The following is a 25,034-nucleotide window of genomic DNA, read 5'->3' on the forward strand; positions in this document are numbered from 1 at the left end:
TAGGATACTGAGGAATATGCAGGAACTACCGCATTTCTGGTGTCAATTTCTTTCTTCTGCCTTTCTCTTGCTTGTCATTTCTTTCTTTCTTAGTTTCCTTCCTTCTTTCTTTCTTTCCTTTACACATTTTCTCAGCTAAGAGACAGAGGGAGCACATGAGTGAGGAAAGGAAAAGAGGGAGAAACAGATTCCCCAGTGAGTGGGGAGCCCAACTCAGGGCTCCATCCCAGGAGTCTGGGATCATGACCTGAGCTGAAGGCAGACCCTTAACCAACTGAACAGTCTGGGTCCCCCTTGCTTGTAGTTTCTTTCTTTCTCTCTCTTTTTTAAAGATTTTATTTATTTATTTGACAGACAGAGATCACAAGTAGGCAGAGAGGCAGGCAGAGAGAGGAGGAAGCAGGCTCCCTGCTGAGCAGAGAGCCCGATGCGGGACTCGATCCCAGGACCCTTAGATCATGACCTGAGCCAAGGCAGAGGCTTAGCCCACTGAGCCACCCAGGCGCCCCGCCTTGCTTGTAGTTTCTGAGGAGGAGAACAAAGTCAAAAGTGGTGTGGATAAAATTAAATTTCCTTCAACTTCCAGTCTGTTGATAAATACCTGAGAAAGGCATTCCTCAGGGAACTCACAACTGCCTCAAGGGTAATATTTTGTTGGATGCAAAAAGCAGCCTTAGCTTGACACTAGCCACACCTTCAGGACCTCGTAATTTCTCTTTAACATATGAACATCGATAAATAAAACTTAAAAAAAAAAAAATCTCTGACTGTAAACTGGTTCAGGGTCCAAGTCCCTACTTGGCTGTGTCGGGTATACTTGGGCCCAAGCTTAAGCATGTCAAATAAATCCTCGTGCAATTGCATCAGTGTTCTTGGTGGTCTCTCAGACACGAAAACTCAATCACCTGTGCAGTTTCAAGAAGGATCTTACCCGCTGCCCCTCCCCCTCACATTCTACCCATCCATTTGGTGGAAACAACAGTGTAGTGTTACTTAAGGGCTGCAGGAGTCCTCAGTGAGGCCAGGATGTGGGATTATTTCCTTATATTTTTAATTTTTTTTCTGAGAGTGGAGAGCAGGCTTTGGTCCATGGGGAGGTAACCAGGTCTCTGCTGCTTTAGTCTGGGAAGGTCAGGCCCATGCAGCACCCAGTTCCTTTGCTGAAGCTGAATTTGTGGGCAATCCCAAGGAGGCGAAGCCCCTGAAAGCTGAGAAGGAAAAGCCAAAGATTAGTCTCATGGTAGGAGTGCGTTTGAATAGCTCCTGACAAAAAGCACTAGGAATTTGGGCCTTTTCTGCATTTTAGTGTTCTGCCTCCAGGGAAGCAGTTTTGATAAGAGAAATCCGTGTTCTCAGGAGGCTGACCCATCCAGTGGTGAATCCAAGTTCAGGTTTTCCCCCCTGTCCTGACGGCTGTGACCACAAGAATGGCACAGATGCAGAAGTAAAAGTGCTTTAACTCCCCTCTTTGTCTGTGTCCCAGGCTCGGACCCTGGGAGAAGGATCACACTCCTCTGAGCCCGCTGGTGTTAAATAATCTCTGATCCACAAGGTCTCCCAGGGCTGCACAGTTCCTCGGCCAGGATCCAGTCCGGTCCTAGAACAGTTTCCAGATGCACAGGCTCTGTTGGTGGCCTTAAGAGCACTTTCCCCCGATACTGCTGTGATTTCTCCACAGATACCTTGTGGAAAAAAATCCAGAGGACAAAGGGAAAGGAGAAATGGCCAGTTCTCAGGTAAGCCTGGTGTCTTAGGAGAGGCCATGTCGTGTTTTCCTCCTGAAATTCCTCACTTTTAGAAATTGCAAATGTTGGTTCCTGTAGTTTTGATGTTTCTCCTTTCTGTTTTCACCTGATTTGAAGGTCTTTCCAGAAATGATCCTCAAGGCCAGGTCCTCAGAACCCTTCTCTGTATCCCAGAGCCTTCTGCCTTACAATAGGACAGCAGCAGCTGTCAGTGGGAGTTCAAGTCTTGAAAGTACTAAAAATAGTTTCTGAGTGACAGACGCACAGGGGAAGCCTTGAGTCTGAGATTCCTGCTGCTGCTGAGGTCTGGTCCGGGGGGTCAGTGAGGGAAAACCTTTCTCCTTTAGGCCCCGTGTGCTTGGTTTTCTCAGTGCTGTGTAGTCCAGGGGTTAGGAAATCGAGAAATAAACTCGATGGATTTGGGTCCAGAATTAACTCTAGATGTTCTCTGAGAGAAAAGTGTGGGATGGGGGAGTTCTTGAGACTTGTTCTTTAGAATGTGAAGTAGATATTTTATGTAAAATACACTAGTTAAATTACACTAGAGGGGAACCTGGGGGCTCAGTCAGTTAAGCCTCAAGACTGTTGATTTCCCCTCGGGCCACGATCTCAGGGTCCTGGGATGAGCTCTTACCTTGGCTGCAGGCTCAGCTGGGAACCAGCTTGAGAGCCTCTCCCTCTCCCTGGCTCTTGCACTAAAGTGTAAATGAATCTGTAATTAAGTTTATACTGCCTCCTAGGGGACATGGAGACTTGTTGTCTAACTGTGTCTCTGCCAGTCAGGTGGGTGCCCCGAACACGGGTCCATGATTGGGTGGAGGAAGTCACGTGGGATTGAAGAGTTCACCTGAGGCAGAACCACGCTCTTTCCAGCTCACAGAATATCCTGCAGGCGGCAGGCGGCAGCAGAGAGATATCTGCAAAGAGCAGTGGGTGTGGTGGGGGCTCTTTTTAGTGCAGGAAGGTGAGGAGTTAGGGGCTAAGGGAAGTTTCCCTATTCTGAGCACTGCCCTTTATTGTCAGTAGTTCATTGGTTAGTTCGGGTCTGTGGCTCCTTTGAGGTGAGTCCCCAGATGGGCCTGTCTGGGCTCACTGGGGCCCGTTCTCCATGCCTTTACTCAAGCCCGCTTGCCTCAAAGCAGCCGCTACAGAAACTGTAGGTGATTGACATGTATATATATCCTCTGTTTTCATAATGAGATTCCTATTCTGAATTCCTGCTTTCAGACCACAAAAAAAATACAGTGATAGTGTGTCCTTGGGTGTGCCTTGACACCGAGATCACTTTGTTTCCTATGCTTGGGGTAAACTGGATTTATTGTCTCGCTGCTCTTTGCCAGATCCCTCCCCTGCTATGTTTATATTTTCTCTCTCAATCATTTATAGGGAACGTGCAGTATGCAGAGATCATCACAGTTCAACTGGAAATCGCTTTGTCTGAGTTTCTCTTGCTTGTAGCCTTTTTTTCTTTTTTTAATAATTATTATTTGAGAGAGAGAGGCTGAGAGTGCACATGAACAGTAGTGGAGGGGGACAGGGAGGAGTAGACTCCCCGCAAAGCAGGGAGAACAATGTGGGACTCCATCCCAGGTCCCTGGAAATGGGACCTGAGCTGAAGGTGGACGCTTAACCAAGTGCCCTTGATCATAGATTCTGAGAAGAACCAAGTCAAAAGAGGTGTGCATAACATTAAATTTCCTTCCACTCGGCGCCATTGGTAAATACCTGAGTAGGCAGAGTAGGACATTCTTCCTGGAATTCACAACTGCCTTCATGTTGATTGATGTTTAATTAGAGGAGAAAAGCAGCCTTAACTTCTCAGTAACCAGAGGTCCGGGATTCTGAGAGTCCTCCTTAACATAAGGAAATCCCTTTGGAATCTTCTTTATCTTTTTCCCCCAAATGCATGTTGGCCATCATCCTCCATGCATGTCCCCCACTGATACAGATCTGCAGGTCCTCTGTCCAAGGTGTTTCCCTCAACAGTAGTAAGTGATCTCATCATCACACCAGCCGGGCCCTCAAGGTCCTGGGAACCGTGCTTTCAGCTTCCTTCTTTTTTTTTTTTTTTTTTTTTTTAAGATTATTTATTTATTTGACAGAGAGAGATCACAAGTAGGCAGAAAGGCAGGTAGAGAGAGAAGAGGGAGGAAGCAGGCTCCCTGCCAAGCAGAGAGCCCGATGTGGGGCTTGATCTCAGGACCCTGAGATCATGACCTGAGCCGAAGGCAGAGGCTTTAACCCACTGAGCCACCCAGGCGCCCCCAGCTTCCTTCTTGATGGCTGCACTCCTGAGCCACTCACCGTTTTAGCGCAGACTGGGTTCCTACTCACAGTGCAATGCCTCTGACCTGTGGGGCCTATTACTCTGCATCATCAGGAAGACCACAGCTTTGGTACCGAAGACATCTCAGTAATTGTTTCTTCATCATCCACTCCTGCACACCAAGATTCACATCAGAAATATCTCATAATTCCTTCTGGAACATTGGTTCTTCTCCTGCATGCCAGCAGTGTGCACTGGACAAGGAGCGCTCTCACCTCTCTGTAGTTGGTAGGGTTGACTTCTGGGAGTGGAGGTGGTCAGTCAGTACTGCCCTCTGTCTCATGGGTTTTTCTTTTATTCCACACTCATGTCCTGGAGCAGGAAAAGTCAGGTCTTGGGTTTAGCTAGTAATATTAACTCCCTCTTTCATCTTAGGAACCATCATGAGCTGTGTCAATGGCCACTTGGTGACTGTGGTATTTATTGCAGGGACAGCTGACATTCAAGGATGTGGCCATAGAATTCTCTCAGGAGGAGTGGGGACACCTGACCCACACTCAGCGGCAACTGTACAGGGATGTGATGTTGGAGAACTATGGACACCTCTGCTTCTTGGGTGAGGAAGACTCCTTCCAGATTCCCCAAACCACACTCTGGGTTTTCTGCTTCCTGTGAAGATTGTCTCTTGGACAATTTCTGTTTGAATAACTGGAATTCAGATCCAGACAGAGAGGGGAGTGAGGAGGGGTTTGTACATGTAGAGAAAAGCCATCATCATGTGGCCTTTTCATCTTTAGCTTCTCAAGGTAATACCCCCACTTCTGTAGATGAGTTGCAATTCTAAACACTTAGTGGCAGAGAATGGTGCTGTTCACATGTTAAACTGAAATTTCCCCTTCTTACTATGTCTACTGCTTGGAAGTGCAGGTCAGGATGTGAACATTGGAAATGCCTCCTCTGTGTTCTAAAGGGACTGTAGGGCAATAGCTTTTGGGAAACCATTTTCTAGAATTGTACAATATCCTCTCTTCTGTGCTGAACACAATCCTGATGGAAAGTTAGAATCTCTGGCAATAGTCATTTTCCTTTTTCCTTGTAAACAGGTCTCACTGTGTCAAAGCCGGACCTGATCACTTTTTTGGAGCAAGAGAAGCAGCTCTGGGATGTGAAGAGAAAGGAGACCGGAGGCTTCCATCCAGGTAGGTGGGAATGAATGAGGCAGATGACAGAGGGGAGGTCCAAGTCTGAAGGAGGAACATAGACCTTAAGCTGTGGTTCCACTAGCTGTCCTTGAATGAAAATCAGCTGGAGACATGCCCGGTTTTATTTCTCTCATGCTCCCAGAGGGACATCTACTCTCCCACATTATCAAGCTCTTGCATTCTCTAAGGATTCTCCTTCAGCTCTAGTGGTGGTCTGCCACATCCACAGGGAGGACCAGGAGGTTCTCCTTGGAGGGGGGATGCCCCCTAATCTGAGAGCTTCTCCATTGCTTTGAAGGCCCTGGGGAAGTCATCCTATTTCTGAGGACTTGTATGCCCTCACTGTTGTTAATTATGATTTTCATCATGAGACAAGTAGGTCAGGGTAGTTGTATGCACACTGGGTTTTGGTGCAGAAATTTCCAGAACACTGGAGACAGATTTATAATGTTTTCTGGCTTATGCTTTGTAAAGTTATGGAGGCTTTAATCTTATTCTTAGAAAATTGACATTTAATAACTGCATCAGATAACAAACCACCTCCCTAAAATGAGACAATGTGCAGTTCTGTGTCCCTTCAAAAGTTCTTTTTTCTTTTTTCTTTTTCCATGTTATGTGATTCAGAAATTTCTTCTCTCTGTGTTCATTCCTCAGTGGTGAAATAATGCAATGTCTCTGTTTCTTAGCCTTCTCACATAAGTAATGCTGTTGGGGGACTAGCACATTTAGAACTCAGAACTTGGAGCCTTTAATAAAGTCTCACTTATGTAACTCAAAAAAAGGATAAGCTTTATGCTTTTTGCCAATAAAATTATCTGTATTTGATTGTGTTTGTGTATCATTCATACAGGCTCTGTGATTCCTACTGTTAATTTCTCTCCCTGGTGAGCAGTGAGTGAATGTTATACTGTGTCTAGGTAAGTTGTCATCAACATAGAATTAATTTCATCATGTATTTTTGGGTGAATTGTTTTCTTTCAGCATGAGAAAAAAGAGTTCCTGGAATTGAAAGTAATTTTGAAATGCCTTACATCTGTGTATCATGTTTCGGTAAAAAATAAGAAAGATTTATTTTATCTTTAATTATATTACACTATGATGTGCCTTGGTACCTTCCTCATTAATTTTTGTGTCTTCTGTGAGTATTTTCATTGTGGTTACCTTAGAGATTCCTTTAAACAACTTATAGGTAAAACAAAGCTTTTGAATCTCAGTATTGTGAATTGCCCACAAAACACTTCTTCCTGTCTCCACCCCTGCTCCCACTTTGCTAACCAATGTCACAAATTCTAACATTTATGTTGTGTAGTTTATGACCTACATGAATGACTTTTATACTTTTTTAAAAACAAAATTCTGTGGCAGAAATAAATGTGACCTAGGTAATTCCAACACTACAGGTTTGTATAACTGTCTAAATACTTATGTTTAGCGGAGAACTTTAGGATCTCATCTGGTTCAGTTTCTGGGTAGAATCCTTTTATTTCATTGAGAGAGTGTTCCTTTAATCATTCTTGTAAGACAGGTATACTAGTAAACGTAGAGGGGTCTTTACTTGGGAATGTCTTCATTTTTACATCTGTGGAAAAGAGTTCTGCCTGATAAAGTATTCTTTGTGGTATTTTTCAATCTTCTAGTAGCTGAGTACATTATGGCGGCCCCATTCTTGTTGGGACTGCTGGGAATCCCACTACTGTTCTTCTAGGAGCTCTTGCACAAGGTCAAGTGCATTTGGCATACTGTTTCAGAAGTCTCTTTTCATCTGTGATATTTGTTGAAGAACTCAACAAATTATATAAAAACAGATTATAACTTGTTGAAGAATTCAAGCTCTTCAACAAGAGCTTGAATTGTCTCTTGTTTCCACATAGGTCACCCTCATCTCCTTATGGGGTCCCCTTAATGTGCATATTGGACCACTCGTTGGTGTCCCACGAGTCCCTCAGACTCTCTCCTTTTCCACCCATTTCTTTGGTCCCCTCGGTAGAGAATTTAGAAAAAGTGTTTTTAAGAGTTCTGGTTCTTTCTTCTGCTTCATCAAGTCTGTTGCTGATCCCTTAGTGTATTTTTAAATTCAGTAATTGTATTCTGGGACTCTCAGTTTCTGGTTCCTGGGTGTAACACTTTTTGTCTGTCTGGATTTACATTTTGGTCATGCTTCCTTTTCCGATAACGTTTAGTTACTAGTTACCTGTTGTCTTCTCTTTTTCCTCCATGCGGATTTTTATCATTATAATTTGAAGTGCTTATGGTTTGTTGTTGTTCTTGTTGTTTTGGTTTTGGTTTGGTCTGGTTTTGGTTTGTTTCTTTTCTTTTTTTTTTCCCCCCCTGATGTATGGGACTTTATTTATTATTTTTATTTATTTATTTTTAAAGATTTTATTATTTATTTAACAGAGAGAGATCACAAGTAGGCAGAGAGGCAGGTAGAGAGAGAGGGGGAAGCAGGCTTCCTGCTGAGCAGAGAGCCCGATGCGGGACTCGATCCCAGGACCCTGAGATCATGACCTGAGCCGAAGGCAGCGGCTTAACCCACTGAGCCACCCAGGCGCCCTGTATGGGCCTTTATTAACTTAGGGCCAGTTTTGGAGATTTATTGTTCCCTGTTCCCTGTTCCTCTGATTGGAACATAGTTTTCTTTTTCTTTGAATGTGTTGTGATCTTGGAGTAGTATTTGGGAATTAAAAAACAAAACAAAACAAAAAACAAAAACAAACAAACAAACAAAAACAGTCTAAGGGCCCAGGATTATAGACTTGTTTTCTTCAGGAGAATACTAATAATAGCAATTCTGGGTTCTGTCACACATGACTTGGGCATTTGCCAAGTCTGCATTCCTGTTATTTCCCAGTTTCAGGAAGAGGAGTTACTACTTTAGAATGAGTGATCCCTGCCCCCTCTTTGCCTTCAGCTCTGTCGTCTCTTCCTTGTTTGAGCAGGAGCTCACCTGTCTGAGTAGCCCCCACGCTGCCTCCACAGGTGCCCTGATTCCTCCTCTAGAGGTTTCCCATGTCAGGCAGGTGAAAAGAAGCCAGATCACTGAATCTGCAAGTCACTCACTTGTCTCTGTTAGAGTCAGATTTAGTAATGAATAAAGGAAATGTGTGTTGTGTATGTTGTGTGTTGTGGATGTTGTGTATGTGTGTCCAGACAGTACATGACCACAAGCACTGAGGGTTTCTGAGAGTGACTTCTGCGGGGATAACTCAGGATTGACCTGTGACTTGGTTCCTGCAGAGGTTGTGCAAATTGTCCTGGGTCAGAATCACCGGTAGCACTTGTAAATCTTGGATCGCCCAGCCTTACATTACCATGTCAGTAGCTCTGGGGGCAGCCACCAACCTTTCCGTCCTTACCCCATCTCAGGTGGCTATGTAGGGACTAGACCTTGAGAACCTATATCTTGGGACACATTCATAGTTGTGTTCTTCAGAAAAGGTAGTAGCCAGTGTGTAATGTAGTGAGATACACAGCTGTGTAGTCTTGGTTCTCCAGGCATGAAAGTGGATTGGTGTGTGTTGGGCCTTTCCTGTGGCCATTTCCAGGATGCGTGACCTTTGTGTCTACTTCTGAGTATTCAACTAGGAAACCACTCAGGCTACCTATGTGTGGTGTGGGCTGGAATGTTCACTTTGAAGTGTCCGTTCATGGAAGCTGTTCTGTGTGAGGACGGCTGGGTGAACCATTGAGGGTCAAAGAGAAAAGGAACAATCCGAACATGGGTCACCTTCTAGAAGGGCATATGTACTGTGTGCTTCCTGTTCCTGTGTAGGCACCCAGATTCAAACCCTGACTCGACCAATAGTGAGAGGTTCCCTATACCTTCCTTTATCTACATGATTTCTTTCTGTTAGAAGACAATAGTATTACCACTGACCCATAAACTCTAGAACATGGAATACATTAATAGCAGATACAGCATCAGTAACCGTGAGACAGACTGTGCAAAGGAATGTGTCAGATACTAGTGAATATTTTTTTAAAAATTTCTCTTGATCTTAGGAAAAATTTTTTAAACCATATCAAAGAGAAAGAATCCCTTGTGTTTCTCTGAACACATCATTATATTTAAAATTTTAGCCAGAAAGGTATTAGAAATTAACATATTCCATGGTTTCTTTTGTGATTGAGGTTTTCTATTTTTATTTCCCCACTTGGCTAATAAAGTGAAATGTATTCTGAAAATGTGTATTATGCTTTCGTTTCATTTGCTTACACAAATCATATTAAGATTTTGTTTCTTTATTTGAGAGAGGGAGAGAATAAATACAAGTTAGGGGAGGGCCAGAGGCAGAGAGACCAGCAGACTCCCCATTGAGCAGGGTCCCCAGGCAGGGCTCTTTCCCAAGACCCTGTACCAGGACCCAGTTTTTAGTCAGAAGCTTAACTGAATGAGCCACCCAGGCTTCCCTACACAAGTCATGTCTTGATATATAGATTCTCATGGCCATGATCTTGTATCAGACTTCTCTGTTGTTTCATCTTTATGTCTTCCCCCTCTAGTGGTGTTAGCAGTCTCCCAGGACCACATACCCAATATCAGTTGTGATGTCAAAGATCTTCCATGGGCCTCTGTGCTCAGATCAATGATTATTCCTCTTTTCCCATAGAAGACATGCCTCCAGGAGCTGGGCAGTTGCCATAAGCTTTGTGGTGCAGGCTGTGCCTGCAGTCATGGCAACCTGATAGATGTTATACCACTGTCGCTCTTTACTTCACTGGAGATAGGAGAAGTTCTACAGCTTTTATTGCCAGACAGGGGAGCATAGGCAACTCACTGGAGATTGCCTGTAATGTAGTCTGACCCACACTGACAGCCTTTGGGTGAAAGATTTCTGACATGATGTTGGATGCACACTTCTTTGTTAGGTTGACAGAGTAGCCAGTGATGTGTCCCTGGTGGCACAGAGTGCATCTTGGGGGTCTTCCAGACCTTCACAAGTAGCCCTATGGCTAATTATTGGAAGCGTCTTAAAGTCAAACCTTCCAGGTACATTGACTTTGTGATCTACACTGTATGTGACTGTATATCACTGCCAGGTGAGCAGCAAAAGATCATGAAGGAAAATGTATTGGTTGCTGTTGTGGATACCTGCCCCGAATCATACATTCATATATGTGCCTTCTACAGTCTTGTCACTATTCCTTGAAGTCATGTAGTGATGTCATGATCTGCGTGAGCATTTCCTTGGTTGATGTTTTAGTAATACTTGTCATTCCACACGTTTGTGTATAAAAAAGCTTGGGAATATAGTGAATGCATCTGGCTCTTGGGTAGAGGACAGATGAGTTTATTGTACAGGAAAACAGATGTTTCTTTCTGTGACAAAGGACTAGGCAGATACATTGAATGTTCCTTGATGATACTAGGGTTTCCTATGCTCAGAGTCTCACAGAAGTGACTCAAACCCACCTCATGTGCAGTGTCTCCCGGTATCAGTTGCGGGTGCGCAAATGGCCAGTGGAATTAGTGTGATGAAGACATTTATGATGTTTGCTGAGTCACAAGTCATAAGATGCTTAGACTTTGACCTGGGAACCTTTTGTCGTCTGCCAGGATTGGGAAATGGTTACAGGCCACCTGGTCACAGTTTAGAATGTGTGTCATCTTGGGCTTTTCATATTCTTGGGATTATCCATGGACTTTATTTAAAACAAAATAGATATTCATGAGTGTGTTTCTTGTTTGTTCATTTACGTTGTTGTTTTGATTGTACACTTAAGTGAATATATATGGTATTTGTCTTTGTCTGAGTTACTTGACAGTGCATAATACTTTGTGGTTTAAACCACGTTGTCACAAATGACAAGACTCATGAAAGAAGCAGAAACAGACCCATAAATATAAGAAGTAACCTGACTGTTACTGGTGTGGAATGGAGAAGGATGATGGGCAGCATGAGGGAATGGGAATGGGAAGCACATGCTTCCAGTTGTGGAATAATGAGTCATGGGGATAACAGAATATAGGGAACTCGTTGAGTGGTATAATGACAGCATTTTATGGTGCCAGATGGTAGCTACTTGGTAGTGAGCAGAATAGAACCTATAGAGCCGTCTAGTCCCCATGTTTTACACCTGAACTAATGGAACATTTAAAAGAAAGCAAGATAGATACCGAGAAGCATATGACTTTATAGGCTAAAGTAGTGTCTTAAGGAGGTGCAGGCAAACAAAGTAAACCAACTGTGCAAAATAAGCTAATCCTAAGTATTTGTAGTAGGATAAAGTCCTAGGAAAGCAAACTGATCTGTACCACAGTGAAGATAAAGGTGCATAGTGGTAGAATGGAGAGAGCAGGGGAAAGACAAGCATCTACACAGCAGTGTGAAGAAGTAAATTGGCAGATTAAGAAGAGCCTGTGGTCCTCACAGGCTGAGCAGCTCAGGGGGTACATGGAAGAACAGTCATTTCTGTGAGAGCTTCTTAAGTCTATTTCCCTACAGTGTGTTCTCTCTCATGTCTCACCATTACAGAGTGTGTAATAATGGCCACACATGTCAGGAAGGCTTTTCTGTGTAAGTGGATTCTTTTGGGAAGACCAGAAAGTGCAACCAACTTTAATAACTGTACTCATTTTACACAAAGTCAGTTTTCAGGAGGAAGCCTAAGTTGAAACAAGTGATCCTATAGCCTGAAGACATGGGTACTAATACAGATGCAGGGGAAACTTAAAATTGATAAAGGCCACGGATGCAGGGGATCCAAGCTACAAAATCCAACGTTGCAACCGGAAGCAGATTACACCTGCATTTGTTGTCAAGGACGGAGTTATTTCCATGAATACGGTGGCTGTGGTAAATTTGGATTGGGTGGTTTGTTGCTCTTAATGTATGATCCTGTTTTGGGAATTGCTCTTTGTTGTGTAGAAACAAAACTAATTTTTATGTGTTGGCTTGTGTATCAGCTTTATAAAATCCGTATGAGTTTTAACAGGATTAACACAATAAGGATTCCCAGGAGAAGCAATGGCAGTAGAGTAGGAGGATTCTAGACTCATGTGTCCTGTCATGAGCACCACTAGGCAACTGTCAGGTCATCCTAAATGCCCAGACATTTGGGTTGAGGAGTGACAGGACAGACTCCCAAGTGAAGGGAGAGAATAGGCCACATGGAAGATGGAGACAGTGTGGAGACATGGTTTAGGGAGGAGAGGAGTATAGCATTGTGGAGGGCAGGGAGCCCCGGCTGTGCGGTAGGTGTCATGACAGAGGAGCACTCAGGGGATGCCTATGGAGCTTCCCCAAAGCCATTGGCTTGGAAAGGGAAAGGGCTGAATTTCATGAGTTCTTGGAACCAGCACATCTTAAAGCCTGGAGTTTAATGGGCAGCAGATTTGGATGGGATAGAACTAGGACGGCACTGGGGTGCTCCTGGAGAGAAGGCTGGCAAACAACCTGGGGGCTCACAGCATGGAAACAGCCATCTGAAGAACACCTGGGGTGCACAGTGGGGAGAGTATTCAGTAGTCTAGGAGCACATTCCTGAGAGGAAACATTCAGTGACATGTGGCTCCAAGAACACAGGATTTGGATGAAGCCATTTCCCTCTCCCGTCCTGTAGTATAAAGACTGAGCCCCACTCAGTGAGGACATTGGCTGTCTACCTTGCTTACACCAGGCCCTATTCCTGTGTTCTGAGTAGGCTTCCCTTCTCAGTGAGGCTTGCCTCAGGCTCAACAAGGTCAGCACCTGCCCACACCATATCTCCTGAGCAGGGATTCTGCAGGGCCACAATCCTGGTGGAGTTCATTTCAGGTCTCCTTTCACAAGTGGAGCAGAGCTCACCTAGTTCAAACTGGCCACATTCCGGCCAGGGACCAAACACTGCCCATAGCAGGCAAGGAGAGCCCCTGCAGACCCCTGGCCTGAAGGATAGAGGAGACATTGTTGAGTTTTCTAATGGATAGAGGAAGTTAGAGAGTTAGACAAAAACCAGGTGAAAGAATTTATCCCAAAGAAACCCAGCAGGTAAGGCCGGGGCCAGAGAAGCAATGGAAACAGTAGTAAGGAGTTTGATGGAGAATTTAAGGCAGCAATCATGACACTCAAAGAGTTGAGAAAAGAATAGTGAGAACTTTACCACAGGGATAAGAGTCAACAACAACAACAAAAAAAAGTTGGGTGTCTGGGTGGCTCATTCCATTAAGCCCCAGGGTCTTGATTTCTGCTCAGATCTTGATCTCAGGGTTCTGGAATCCAGGCTCAAGTCAACCTCTGTACTCAGTGTGATGCCTGCATGTGATTCAATCTCTCTCTAGCTCCCACCCAAACTCTTAGGACCCCCATCCCCCAATATATGTCTTTTTAAAAATCAAATGTAGATTAACAATGCAATAAGCTAGATTAGAAACAGGCTTGATGTTAAGAGAAGGCTGGAAGGAGCAGAAGAATGACTGTCACATAAAAGGCAAAATAAAGGGAAATACTGAATCAGAACCGAGGGAGGGAAAAGAATCATGTAACATGGGATTTTTTTTTTTTAAGATTTATTAATTTATTTGACAGACAGTGATCACAAGTAGGCAGAGAGGCAGGTAGAGAGAGAGGTGGAGAAGCAGGCTCCCCGCTGGCAGAGAGCACTATGCAGGGCTCAATCCCAGGACCTTGGAATCATGACCTGAGCTGAAGTCAGATGCTTAACCCACTGAGCCAACCAGGTTCTCCTAACACAGGATTTATTTAGGTAGCTCATTGCCACCATCAAAAGTAGTAAGATTCCCAGTTTTGTTTTTTTTGTTTGTTTGTTTTGTTTTTGTTTTGTTTTGTTTTGTTTTCTGTGCTTTTCTGTGCTGGGAGAGTATTTCTTCCAAATTCAGACCTCATGCTGTTTATTGGTCTAAGGTGAATTCCAAATTCTTTGGTTCAAGGTTAGTAATTTTTTTTTTAAGATTTTATTTATTTATTTATTTGACAGACAGAGATCACAGGTAGGCAGAAAGGCAGGCAGAGAGAGGAAGGGAAGCAGGCTCCCTGCTGAGCAGAGAGCCTGATGTGGGCTTGATCCCAGAACCCTGGGATCATGACCCTAGTAATTTATTCTTAATAACTTGTCTGTTTTTAGGAATTATCTTTCTTTTGTTCTAAATTACTCTATTTGTTTTTGGTTTTGTTTTTTAAGATTTTGTTTATTTTGGGTGCCTGGGTGGCTCTTTAGGTTAAAGCCTCTGCCTTCAGCTCAGGTCATGATCCCAGGGTTCTGGGATCAAGCCCACATCAGGCTCTCTGCTCAGCAGGGAGCCTGCTTCCCTTCCTTTCTCCCTGCCTGCCTCACTGCCTACTTGTGATCTCTGTCTGTTAAATAAATAAATAAAATCTTTTTAAAAGAAACAAAAAGATTTTGTTTATTTGACAGAGACACAGCAGGAGAGGGAACATAAGTATGGGGAATGGGAGAGGCAGAAACAGGTTTCCTACTGATTTTGGAGCCTAAGCAGGTCAGGTCTGGAGCCCCTTGTGGGGACTCCATCCCATGACTATGGAATCCTTCACCTGAGCTGAAGGCAGAGGCACCTCTGTATTTATTATTATATAGCAGTTTGTGGGATTTAGAGTTTTGCCAGTTTTATTTTTGATCAAAATGGCATTACTTTCGGTATTTTGTTAGTATTAATGTGCTATCTATTTATTTCAGATATTCCTTCATTATTTTCATTCCTCTACTAAGTTTCTTTTAAAAAAAAATGTTTTTTTATGTATCTGACAGAGAGATCACAAGTAGGCAGAGAGGCAGGCCAAGAGGGGGAAGCAGGCTCCCTGCTGAGGTCAATTCATTACCTGCTGATTATTACCTGCTGATCATGACCTGAGCTGAAGGCAGAGTCTTGACCCACTGAGCTACCCAGGCATTCCTCTCTACTAACTTTCATCTAAATGTCTTCCTTTTTTAGTTCTTCTGGTGGAAATTTTTTGTTACCTGTATTGTATAACATAACAAAAATAAAAAACAAAGTGTACTCAGGAAACTGGCAGAAATAAACAAGGGGCACCTGGGTGGCTCAGTGGGTTAAAGCCTCTGCCTTTGGCTCAGGTCATGATCCCAGGGTTCTGGGCTCTCCACTCAGCAGAAAGCCTGCTTCCTCCTCTCTCTCTGCCTGCCTCTTTGACTCCATGTGACCTCTTTCTCTATCTCTGTCAAATAAATAAAAAAAATCTTTAAAAATTTAAAAAAAAAGAAACAAATAATGACTGAAAATAGTAAAAAAATTAAGATGATTTTTAGGGATTTCTGTAATCATGTCATGTGTGAACAGAAATAGTTTTACTGTTTCTTGTTTAGTTTAGATTCCTTTACCATATTTATGGTTGCATAATTATTCTGTATAGAGAATCCTGTACTCTACTCAAAGGCAGTGGTGGGGTCAATTCATTACCTGCTGATCATAGAGGAGAAGCTTGCAGACTGTCCCTACTGAATAGGTTTCAGCTTTTCATACATCTGTGGCATTCATTAGGTTGGGGTTTCCTTCATTCTCTACCTTGAGTGTTTTTAGCATGACATGTTGTCCAATACCCCATATTTGTATTCTGTCTCCCTTAATAGGATCATGTCATTTTTGCCCTTCGTTCTGTTAATGTGGAGTCTTGAATTTATGGTTTTCTGTATGTTGGAGCACCCTTAATTCCAGTTCTGATTCCCACTTGATAATCTTGTAAAAAGGGAAAATGTGCTGTTGATTCAGATTGCTATTTCTTGTGGGCTTTGAGTGAATATTCGTCACAGGCAGTAGCCTGTAAACTTTGTTGTTTGTAGTGTCTTTGTCTGGCTTTCATGAGCTGGTAATGCTGGTGTCACAGAGAGAGTGTTCTCTTAGTTCTCCTGATTGACACTCGTTGGAAATGTTTGAGCAGATTTGCAGTCCTTTCTCCTTCTGTGTCTGTTTGAATATCCAGTGAATTCATTTGGCACACAAATTTTGTTTGTTGGATTTTTTCTTTTATTTCTCTTTTATTCTGGTTTGTGGTTATAGATCACTTTTTGGTTTTTTGTTTTTGTTTTCTGAATGCTGAAGTCTAAATTGTTTATACTTTTTTTTTTTTTTTTTTACATTTATACTCCTCTTTTGGTGTGAGTTTGTGGTCCCTGATTATCCACTGTTGCCACTTATTTGATTCCTATAGTCAGTTATGTTCTCCTTTTGCCTTTTCACCTCTCATTTTAGTTTCACTTTTCTTTATTCTATATTTAGTTCATGGGCTGTCAATGTTGTTAATCATTTCTGGCAAACTCTTCCTGTGGTTGATACGTTCCTATTTTTTACTGTACTAGAGTTGGTTCATTTCAGTTTTCTGTTTCGAAATCCACGGTTCTGCTTATTTTGAGCTCATGTGACCCTTTTCCTGATTGTTAGAGGTACAGGAAATTGATTGGTGCTACACTATGACCATACCACAGAATTATCTATTAGACTCTGCTCAGTACATTGTGTGCCATGTTGTGTGTCCATGGAGAAATGAAGTCCTGATGACTCCTTCTCAGCCATAAAGGCCTTTATGTGGCCTTCCGAGCTTACTCAACATCACCAAGTTCATACTGGAGAGAAACCTTACCAATGTCAAGAGTGTGGCAAGGCCTTTATGCACCCTGCAGACCTTATTCAACATCACAGACTTCATACGGGACAGAAACCTTACTAATGCCGTGAATGTGGCAAGACCTTTAACCAGAGCTCAGTGCTTACCCAACATTACAGAATTCATACTGGAGAGAAACCTTACCAATGTCAAGAATGTGACAAGGCCTTTAAGCAGAGGGCTTCAGGGCTTCTTCAGCATCACCGAGTTCATACTGGGGAGAATCCTTACAAATGTAAACAGTGTGGCAAGGCCTTTAAGATATCCTCAGATATTATTAAACATCACCGAATTCACACTGGAGAAAAACCTTACAAATATAATGACTGTGGAAAGGCCTTTATGTGGGTCACATCCCTTACTAAACATCACCGAATTCACCCTGGAGAGAAGCCTTACCAATGTAACAAATGTGGCAAGGCCTTTCATGACAGCTCAAGACTTACTGCACATCACTGAATTCATACTGGAGAGAAACCTTACGAATGTGAAGAATGTGGCAAGACCTTTATGTGGCCCTCAAACCTTACTCGACATCACCAAATTCATAAGTGGAGAGTAATCTACAGCCATAAGGTATGTGTGAAAACATCTATGGCCTTTTCTTCATTGACTTCATGTCAGCAATTTTATATAGGAGAGTAACTTTACACAGAATGTACCTGACCTCTCACTGGAACTCCCAACTTACTTCAAGTCATAGTTACCATGTAGCAGAAGAACTCTAAAATGTAAAGAAAGTGGACAAGACATGCCTTTTCTGGAATTCAGTATTTACTCAATATCACAAAATGCTTACTAGATTCAAACCCTTGGAACTAATGAATGTGGAAAGACCTTCATTTTAATACACACTGGAGCAAACACCAGAGAGTGCATTAAATAAAGTAAATTTAAAGACATAAATATTTAGATGACTTCTAATTTAACTCAGGTGCCAATAAATGTAACGAATGAAGGAACTCAATTCAGACATTACTCTGAAAATAGTTATTACAGCGGCACCTGGGTGGCTCAGTGAATTAAACCCTCTGCCTTTGGCTTAGGTCATGATCCCAGAGTCCTGGGATCGAGCCCCGCATGAGCTCTCTGCTCAGCCTGCTTCCTCCTCTCTCTCTGCCTGCCTCTCTGCCTTCTTGTGATCTGTCTGTCAAATAAATAAAATCTTAAAAAAAAAAAAAGAAAATAGTTATTACAAGGAAAAATCAAACACTCAGAAAAGGTACATACTATTCTGTTTCAACAGATTTAATAGATAGGCTTTTACATGTGTTTAATTTCAATATATTTTTTAACATTTTTTACATTGACCTTATTTGAGACTTGTGACAAACAATTTTATTTTACTCTGAAATCTCTACCGAAAATCCCTTTATCCCTACTGAGTCGGGAAGACCATGTGGCTGATTGTTGCTCCATTAAAGATACTAGATGCCCTGCTACATTAAGTGGGGCGCACACAGGCCTAATTTTCCACAGAAGATGTAAGCCCATATAATATACAACATATGAGGAAAATCTCAGTGGAGATGCTTATGGTTACAACATTGATGTATGTTACTATGAAGTAGGTGTTCAGAACACATACTGCTCCATGTTTTAAAGTAAAGAACTTCCTCAATATTAGAAATAAGTTTTACTAATTGTTCTTTAAGAAAAAGGAGGTGGCAGGCAGTATGCTACTGATGTGTCTTTGTAAGCAAAATCATTAAAGTATGACTTGATGTGGTTAAATGAGGAAATCCTGACAGATGACTGAAGGAGGGTAGCTACTCTTCCCTACAGTGTCATACCACTAAACATACCCATTTCTTAGGAATGTACCTCAGTCCTGAAATTTTGGGAAATAGGTACTCCACATCCTTCCGACAACACTTGAACGGTTTTGCACACGTGTATTCTGTATTTCGAACAGTGATGATAGACTGGATTTGAAATGCATAACTTACTGTATGTGTAAACAGTATATTTTCATTAATAAAACCTAGTGGTTTTTCATGTATTGATATGGGTGTGTCATGAATGAGGTGTTATCCTACCTATAGTGTTAATCTATCTCATTCAAGGTTGCAGGTAAATGATGGAATCAATCACCTGTTTGGTACTGGAGTAAAACAATTTACTTAGGAATCCATTTTCCCAGTGCTCTGAAGGTTTAAGGGAATGTGATTGTTTTTCCCCTAGTCTATCCTATGATTTTCTCTCTGTGAATATGATGATGGTACTGTGGGTGTATTACTGAAGCACGTGACATATAGGTATTTTTGATGTTTTAGCTCATGTACTCCATGATGCTGCTACTTGGCATTGATTTTGTGTAGCCAGCAATTTTGCAGGGGCCTTGTACTGACAGGAACCCTTCTCATGAGTGCATTCCCCAGTCAGCATGCTGCAGAGTGACAAATTAGTGGAACATCTCATATGGCATCTGCACTCCATGCTTGTGAGCCACTATCTCTATTTCTTTCCTTTTTCTTTTTTTAAGATTTTTAAAAATATTTAATTTATTTATTTGACAGAGATCACAAGTAGGCAGAGAGGGAGGCAGTGAGAAGGAGGAAGGGAAGCAGGCTCCCTGCTGAGCAGAGGCTCCATTCCAGGACCCTGGGATCATGACTTGAGCTGAAGGCAGAGGCTTTAACCCACTGAATCACCCAGGCACCCCCATCTCTATTTCTTGCAATGCCTTCCCTCCCATGACCCATAGAGAAGACTCCCCCTCCCCCAGGCCTTCCCTAAATCTGTTTTAGTCGGAATGGCATATTCTGGACTTAGACTTGGGACTCTCTAGCACTGCACCATGGCCCCAAATGAAAGCATGTGCCCCATGTGCTACACTGAGTGGTATTTTGATGTGTCTATGAGGTACACATGTGCATATGACCATGTTATGTGTGTCATAGATACCCCATAAGAAAGAGAAATCTATCCCAATAGGAGTGAGATGGTAGCCCAGGGAAGAGACAGAAAATATTCAAGATGAAGAATTAGCTTGTAGAGGAGGAGAAGTGTCCAGAAGTTCCCTAGGGACTCCCTAGATGTAGAAGTTATCTCCAGATCTCCAGTTGTATTTGCCCTCATTTTTCTTTCCAGCTACATAGGCACCACAACCATTCTTTCTTGCCTGTCCTATGGAGAGAGTGTCCTCAGAAAATGCTTCATTGAGATTAGACAGATGGAAAGCCGATGGGTATTAATTCCAACATGAATGATGTGGGATGTGAATCTAAGTAAAATTTGAGGAAGGCACCATCCTTTGAGAGAAAGACAAGGCCTATTGAAAGGAAATGTGAGGAAATCTTTCCCACGTGGGGACAGACCCGGAGGTGGCTCCCTTTAGTCACTGCAAAGGCACAGGCAGCTCTTGCTGAATGTCATCTGATGAATACATGTAATTGGAAAAGGAAATGGCAAATGTTGGTTTTTCAGGAGTGGGGAGGTCCTGCTTTATCCTTATGATTTGATCAACCTTCTGTGTCTTCCTGAGGATTAATCCTGTTGGATGTCAGTGATTACTGTACTATCCCTGCCTAGATTCGTGACGAGGGATGAAGGAGGGTGTTGGAGAATGCAATCATGTGGGCAGCTTTAAGATGTCATGCGGTAGAGGGGCATTTGAGTGGCTCAGTGGGTTAAAGCCTTTGCCTTTGGCCCAGGTCATAGTCTCAGGGTTCTGGGATCAAGCACCGCATCGGGCTCTCTGCTTGGCAGGGAGCCCGCTTCCCCCTCTCTCTCTCTGCCTGCCTTTCTGCCTACTTGTGATCTCTGTCTGTCAAATAAATAAATAAATAAATAAATAAATAAAATGTCACAAGGTAGAATAGATGTTTGAGATGAAGAAGCCTTCTGGACAGTGGAATAGGCCAGATCAGCAAGGCATGTGCTGACTTGCTTCCAAGTCCTCCTTTCCTATGTAGATCACCCCAGTAAAGGTCAGATCCAGTGTGGTTGAGTGATCCTTCAGGGAAGCTGCTTCACTGCTGTGTGGTACATTTCTCCCTTTCCTCAGCCTGGTAGTAAGTACAGTTCTAGGCTCTTCCTCTTTACATGGCATGGATTTGTTAGAGAATCAGTTCAGCAGTGAGAGGCAGTGAGCATATCTGCCTGAAAATAGTCCAGCCCAAGTGTTGCAAGTTGGAAATCAGAAGCACTGATTTCTGGCCACTTTAGGTACACAAAAAGAAGCAGAACCACATGCCCTCTCAGAATCTGTGACTTATAATCAGAAGAGGACTAGTCCTCACCAAAATGAAGTTACAATACAATTCAAGTAACAAATTTCTTTGGTTTCATCACATGCCATGTTATTTTCCATTAGATCTTCCCAGTCAGATGCCTTATTTCTCTACACCGCACTGAAATCACCATATTCAAGAAGGATTTCGCTTTTTTTCTCCCCTTCTCTCTCTGCCTGCCTCCCTGCCTACTTGTGATGTCTCTCTGTCAGATAAATAAATAAAATCTTAGGGACGCCTGGGTGGCTCAGTTGGTTGGATGACTGCCTTCAGCTCAGGTCATGATCCTGGAGTCCCAGGATCGAGTCCCACATCGGGCTCCCAGGTCCACAGGGAGTCTGCTTCTCTCTCTGACCTTCTCCTCGCTCATGCTCTCTCTCATTGTCTCTCTCTCAAATAAATAAATAAAATCTTTAAAAATAAATAAATAAATAAATAAATAAAATCTTAAAAAGATTTTGTCAGGAAACGCAAGCAAGGGGAGAGGGAGTGGTAGGCTTTCCACTTAGCAAGGATCCCAATGTTGGTCTTGATCCCAGGACCCTGGGATAATGACCTGAGCTGAGGGGAGATGCTCAATGACTGAGTCACACAGGTACCCTTACAGAACAGACTCTTTTAACTGTCAAGAACAACCTAAGGGTGGTTGGATAGGGAGTGGGTGGGAGGGGTGGATGCAATGGGTGATGGGTTAAGTAGCACACCGTGATGACTGCTGGGTGTTGTATGTAAGTGGAGAATAGAAATTCTCCTGCTGAAACCAATACTATGTGCAAATGAAGTGGAATCCAAAGAATACTTGGAGCTACAAAAAAGTAACTTAAGGACAGAAAGTTGTTACTTGGTGAAAAGATGAGATATAGAAGCAAAACACTCACTTTTAGCCCAGAAGACTGACTTACAGCCTGCATAGTTAGGATAAGGATCTAGCAAGTGTCGATAAGTGCTGGTTGCTACATTCTTAAAGGCTCTTGTGACTCTGTCCATTCACCAATAAGCAATATGGAACTTGATGGGGTTTTGGAATATAGGTGAGGTTCAGTGGGGTGGAATCTGGAACTGAGGACCAAGAAAGAATTCTTGAGATGTCTTTGTTTAAAATCGGTGGTTTGGGGCACCTGGGTGGCTCAGTGGGTTAAGCTGCTGCCTTCGGCTCAGGTCATGATCTCAGGGTCCTGGGATTGAGTCCCGCATCGGGCTCTCTGCTCAGCAGGGAGCCTGCTTCCCTCTCTCTCTTTCTCTCTCTCTCTCTCTCTCTGACTGCCTCTCTGTCTACTTGTGATTTCTCTCTGTCAAATTAATAAATAAAATCTTAAAAAAAAAAAATCGGTGGTTTCTTAAAGCACCGGGACAGGACCCCTAAGCAGAAAGAGCTGCTCATTTTCCTGATTTGTCACTGATTATATAATTGGGAGCTGGGGAGTTGAGGACAAACGGGGGTCCAGAAGGACTGTCATATGTGAAAGAAGACTCTCAAGAGAATAGGGACCTGGTTATTGTCAAGCAAAGGCTGTTTTTCCCTCCAGTGAGCTACGGATATGAAGACAGTCACCATCTTCCTGGACGACTGTTGTATTCTATCACACATCCTTTTGATTTGGTTTCAGGTTTAGAAGAAATTTAATTTTACATACCTTTCCTTCTGCCTCAGCCTCCCTCAATTTTATGGAGGGGAGGGTGATGTTAGGGCATCAGGAAACTGAGTTAATGGGTCTCTGGAAGTTAGGCTATAGATATGATAAGAAAGCTTCTTCCTTGTAAATCACTAGGACGTGTGTCAACTGAGGAAGAAAACTGTCCTGTAGTGATAAGGAAAACCTGTGTTCCAAGATGGCTGATCCAGGGAGCTAAGCAGTCCCAACTTCTGCCCCCGGGCTCTTCTGGGTTCTCCGCTCTGCCCTGCTTCTTGAAGGTGTCAAAAGTACCAAGTATGCAGAAATAGAAGGTACAAATTACCTTCTTTGTCTGTGATACATACCAAGAATCGATTAGATGGAGGACCTCCATCAGAAAGACTGTTGACACCAAAGATTAACTTTTTACATCCTCAAGAGTTGTCTACCTGGAGGGGCAAAGCATTATTCAGTGTAGATTTCATCTTTCCATTCTCCTGTAAGTTTATGACTCATGTTTGCAATTCTAAATCCTTCCCTCCTTTTTTTAAGTCACGGTGGCATGCAAGCTTCCATTGCCTGTCTTTGAGCCTCATGTCTTTCAGGCGTTCATAATTAGGATTTTTTTTTTTTTTTTCCTCATGAATCTGTCTTACCTCATTTTAAGTATTCAACAAACCAAGGAATGGAGAATGGAGTGAGGAGAACAAATTTTCCTCTCCTCACATTCATTCTGTTGTGTGAACTGACCTCCACACTTCAAACCCAAATCAGAACGTGCAGACAGAACTGGGGATCAAGGGCAGCTGTAGCTTCATTGCTTTGCCAGCCAACGAGGCTTCAGCAGGTCGGGGCCTCCAAACCTGCAGCCCACTCACAGAAAGGGTCTGGGGGTTTGTACGGAAACACGGGATAATGGCCGATTTCCAGAGGAATTGCGTCTGTGCTGCCAGCCATGTTCATCATGCTGTCAGGGTTAAGCATGCATTTTTTTAAAGCATGCTTTTAAAGTCTAGTCACAGTGTGAAATTCCTTCCTATTTTAATTTCAGTTTGTTAGTATATGTATATTGCTAATACTAATATCTAGGTTTTTGATGATGAGGCTTTTATTTCTACTTTTTTATTAACAATTTTATTTCCTTATTTGACAGAGATAAAAAGTAGGCAGGGGGGCGGGGGGAGGGAAGCAGGCTCCCACTTAACAGTGAGTCCGACGTCAGGCTTGATCCGAGGACCCTGAGATTATGACCTGAGCTGAAGGCAGAGGCTTAACCCACTGAGCCACCCAGGTGCCCCTGTGTCTATTTTTTAATTTAAGTTTTTTTTTTAATTATTTATTTGGGCACCTGGGTGGCTCAGTGGGTTAAGCCTCTGCCTTTAGCCCAGGTCATGGTTTTGGGGTCCTGGGATCAAGCCCCACATAGGGTTCTCTGCTTGATGGGGAGCCTGCTTCCCCCCTCTCTCTTCCTGCATCTCTGCCTCCTTGTGATCTCAGTCTGTCAAATAAATAAAATCTTTTAAAAAAAGGAAAGTAGAGTCACATGTGCAGATCATAAGAGAAGAGCTTCATGGATGGAATTTTACAAACTTTTCTCATCTGTATAAGCCATCGAGGTAATGAAACACAATATTGTCCTCTTAACTCCTTTTGAGGTCTCAGTAACTTTTCCCCTAAGCTCAGCACTGTTTCAGCATCTAAGGCAAGGGATTGCTGTGCTCCCTTTTTTACTTTGTAGAAATATGATCAGGCAATGGGGACTCTTATATTTGGCTTTTTTTTTCTTTCTCTGTCTTTGTGAATTGGTTGGTTTTCCTGCATGTTACTGTGCATCATTCATTAGAATAGATCGATCCTGTTCCATTGTGTGGATGCCAGTCACATCATTCTACTCTTAACAGGAGGGGGGATGGTTCTCCATGCAGGACTGTCATGACTAGTACTGACGTATAAAATCTATGATTTGTTTTTCAGTGGAACATGTCCGCAAGTAGTTTCTTGTGATGGATTCCCATTGCCATGATCTTAGAACTAACTACTCCTTTGATTTATCTCCATCCTTCGTGTATCTTTAGAGAGGCACAAAACCTGCTGTGGGGCTCAGTCCCAAAACCCTGAGATCATGACCTGAGCCAAAATAGATGCTTTCCCAACTGAGCAACTGATGCAGCCCCATCCATGATTTTTATTTTATTCATTCATTCATTCATTTGTTCATTCATCCATTCATCATTTATTCATTTATTCATTTATGGAATTTAGAACCTTGGAATTGAAAATGTGGGCATCAGTTGCACACCTGTGAGAAATATAGAAACTTAGACCCAACCCAGAAATCAAAATCAGAATATGAATTTTAACAAGGTCTCAGTTGATTGTCATGCACAGTTAACATTGGAG

At 42.8% G+C, this 25,034-nt stretch overlaps 2 protein-coding genes across 30 annotated transcripts in view; one reads left to right on the forward strand and one right to left on the reverse strand.

The window, feature by feature from the left end:
- LOC309852752 (uncharacterized protein) overlaps positions 1 to 25,034 on the reverse strand; it is a 642,676-nt gene that overhangs the window by 157,626 nt on the left and 460,016 nt on the right. The window lies entirely within an intron of this gene.
- LOC309852777 (KRAB domain-containing protein 5-like) overlaps positions 1 to 25,034 on the forward strand; it is a gene marked incomplete at its 3' end in the record, with an annotated part of 579,551 nt that overhangs the window by 71,366 nt on the left and 483,151 nt on the right. For 7 of the 29 annotated variants that reach the window (XR_014305378.1, XR_014305379.1, XR_014305380.1 and 4 more), the window contains exons 3-4: positions 4,501 to 4,627; positions 5,115 to 5,210. The exons of 5 other annotated variants lie outside the window; for them this stretch is intronic. Coding sequence is in view for 12 of the 24 variants with exons in the window: in XM_082710062.1 (XP_082566188.1) it covers positions 4,501 to 4,627; positions 5,115 to 5,210 (223 nt within the window). Of the gene's footprint in view, positions 1 to 1,477; positions 1,737 to 4,500; positions 4,628 to 4,676; positions 4,818 to 5,114; positions 5,211 to 5,355; positions 6,008 to 25,034 lie in introns of those variants that run through there. 17 more of the 29 variants (XR_014305376.1, XR_014305377.1, XM_082710064.1 and 14 more) reach the window with 9 other exon arrangements.

The sequence above is a fragment of the Mustela nivalis genome (genome assembly GCF_964662115.1).
Source record: "Mustela nivalis genome assembly, chromosome: 18".
NCBI classification, from domain to species: Eukaryota; Metazoa; Chordata; class Mammalia; order Carnivora; family Mustelidae; genus Mustela; species Mustela nivalis.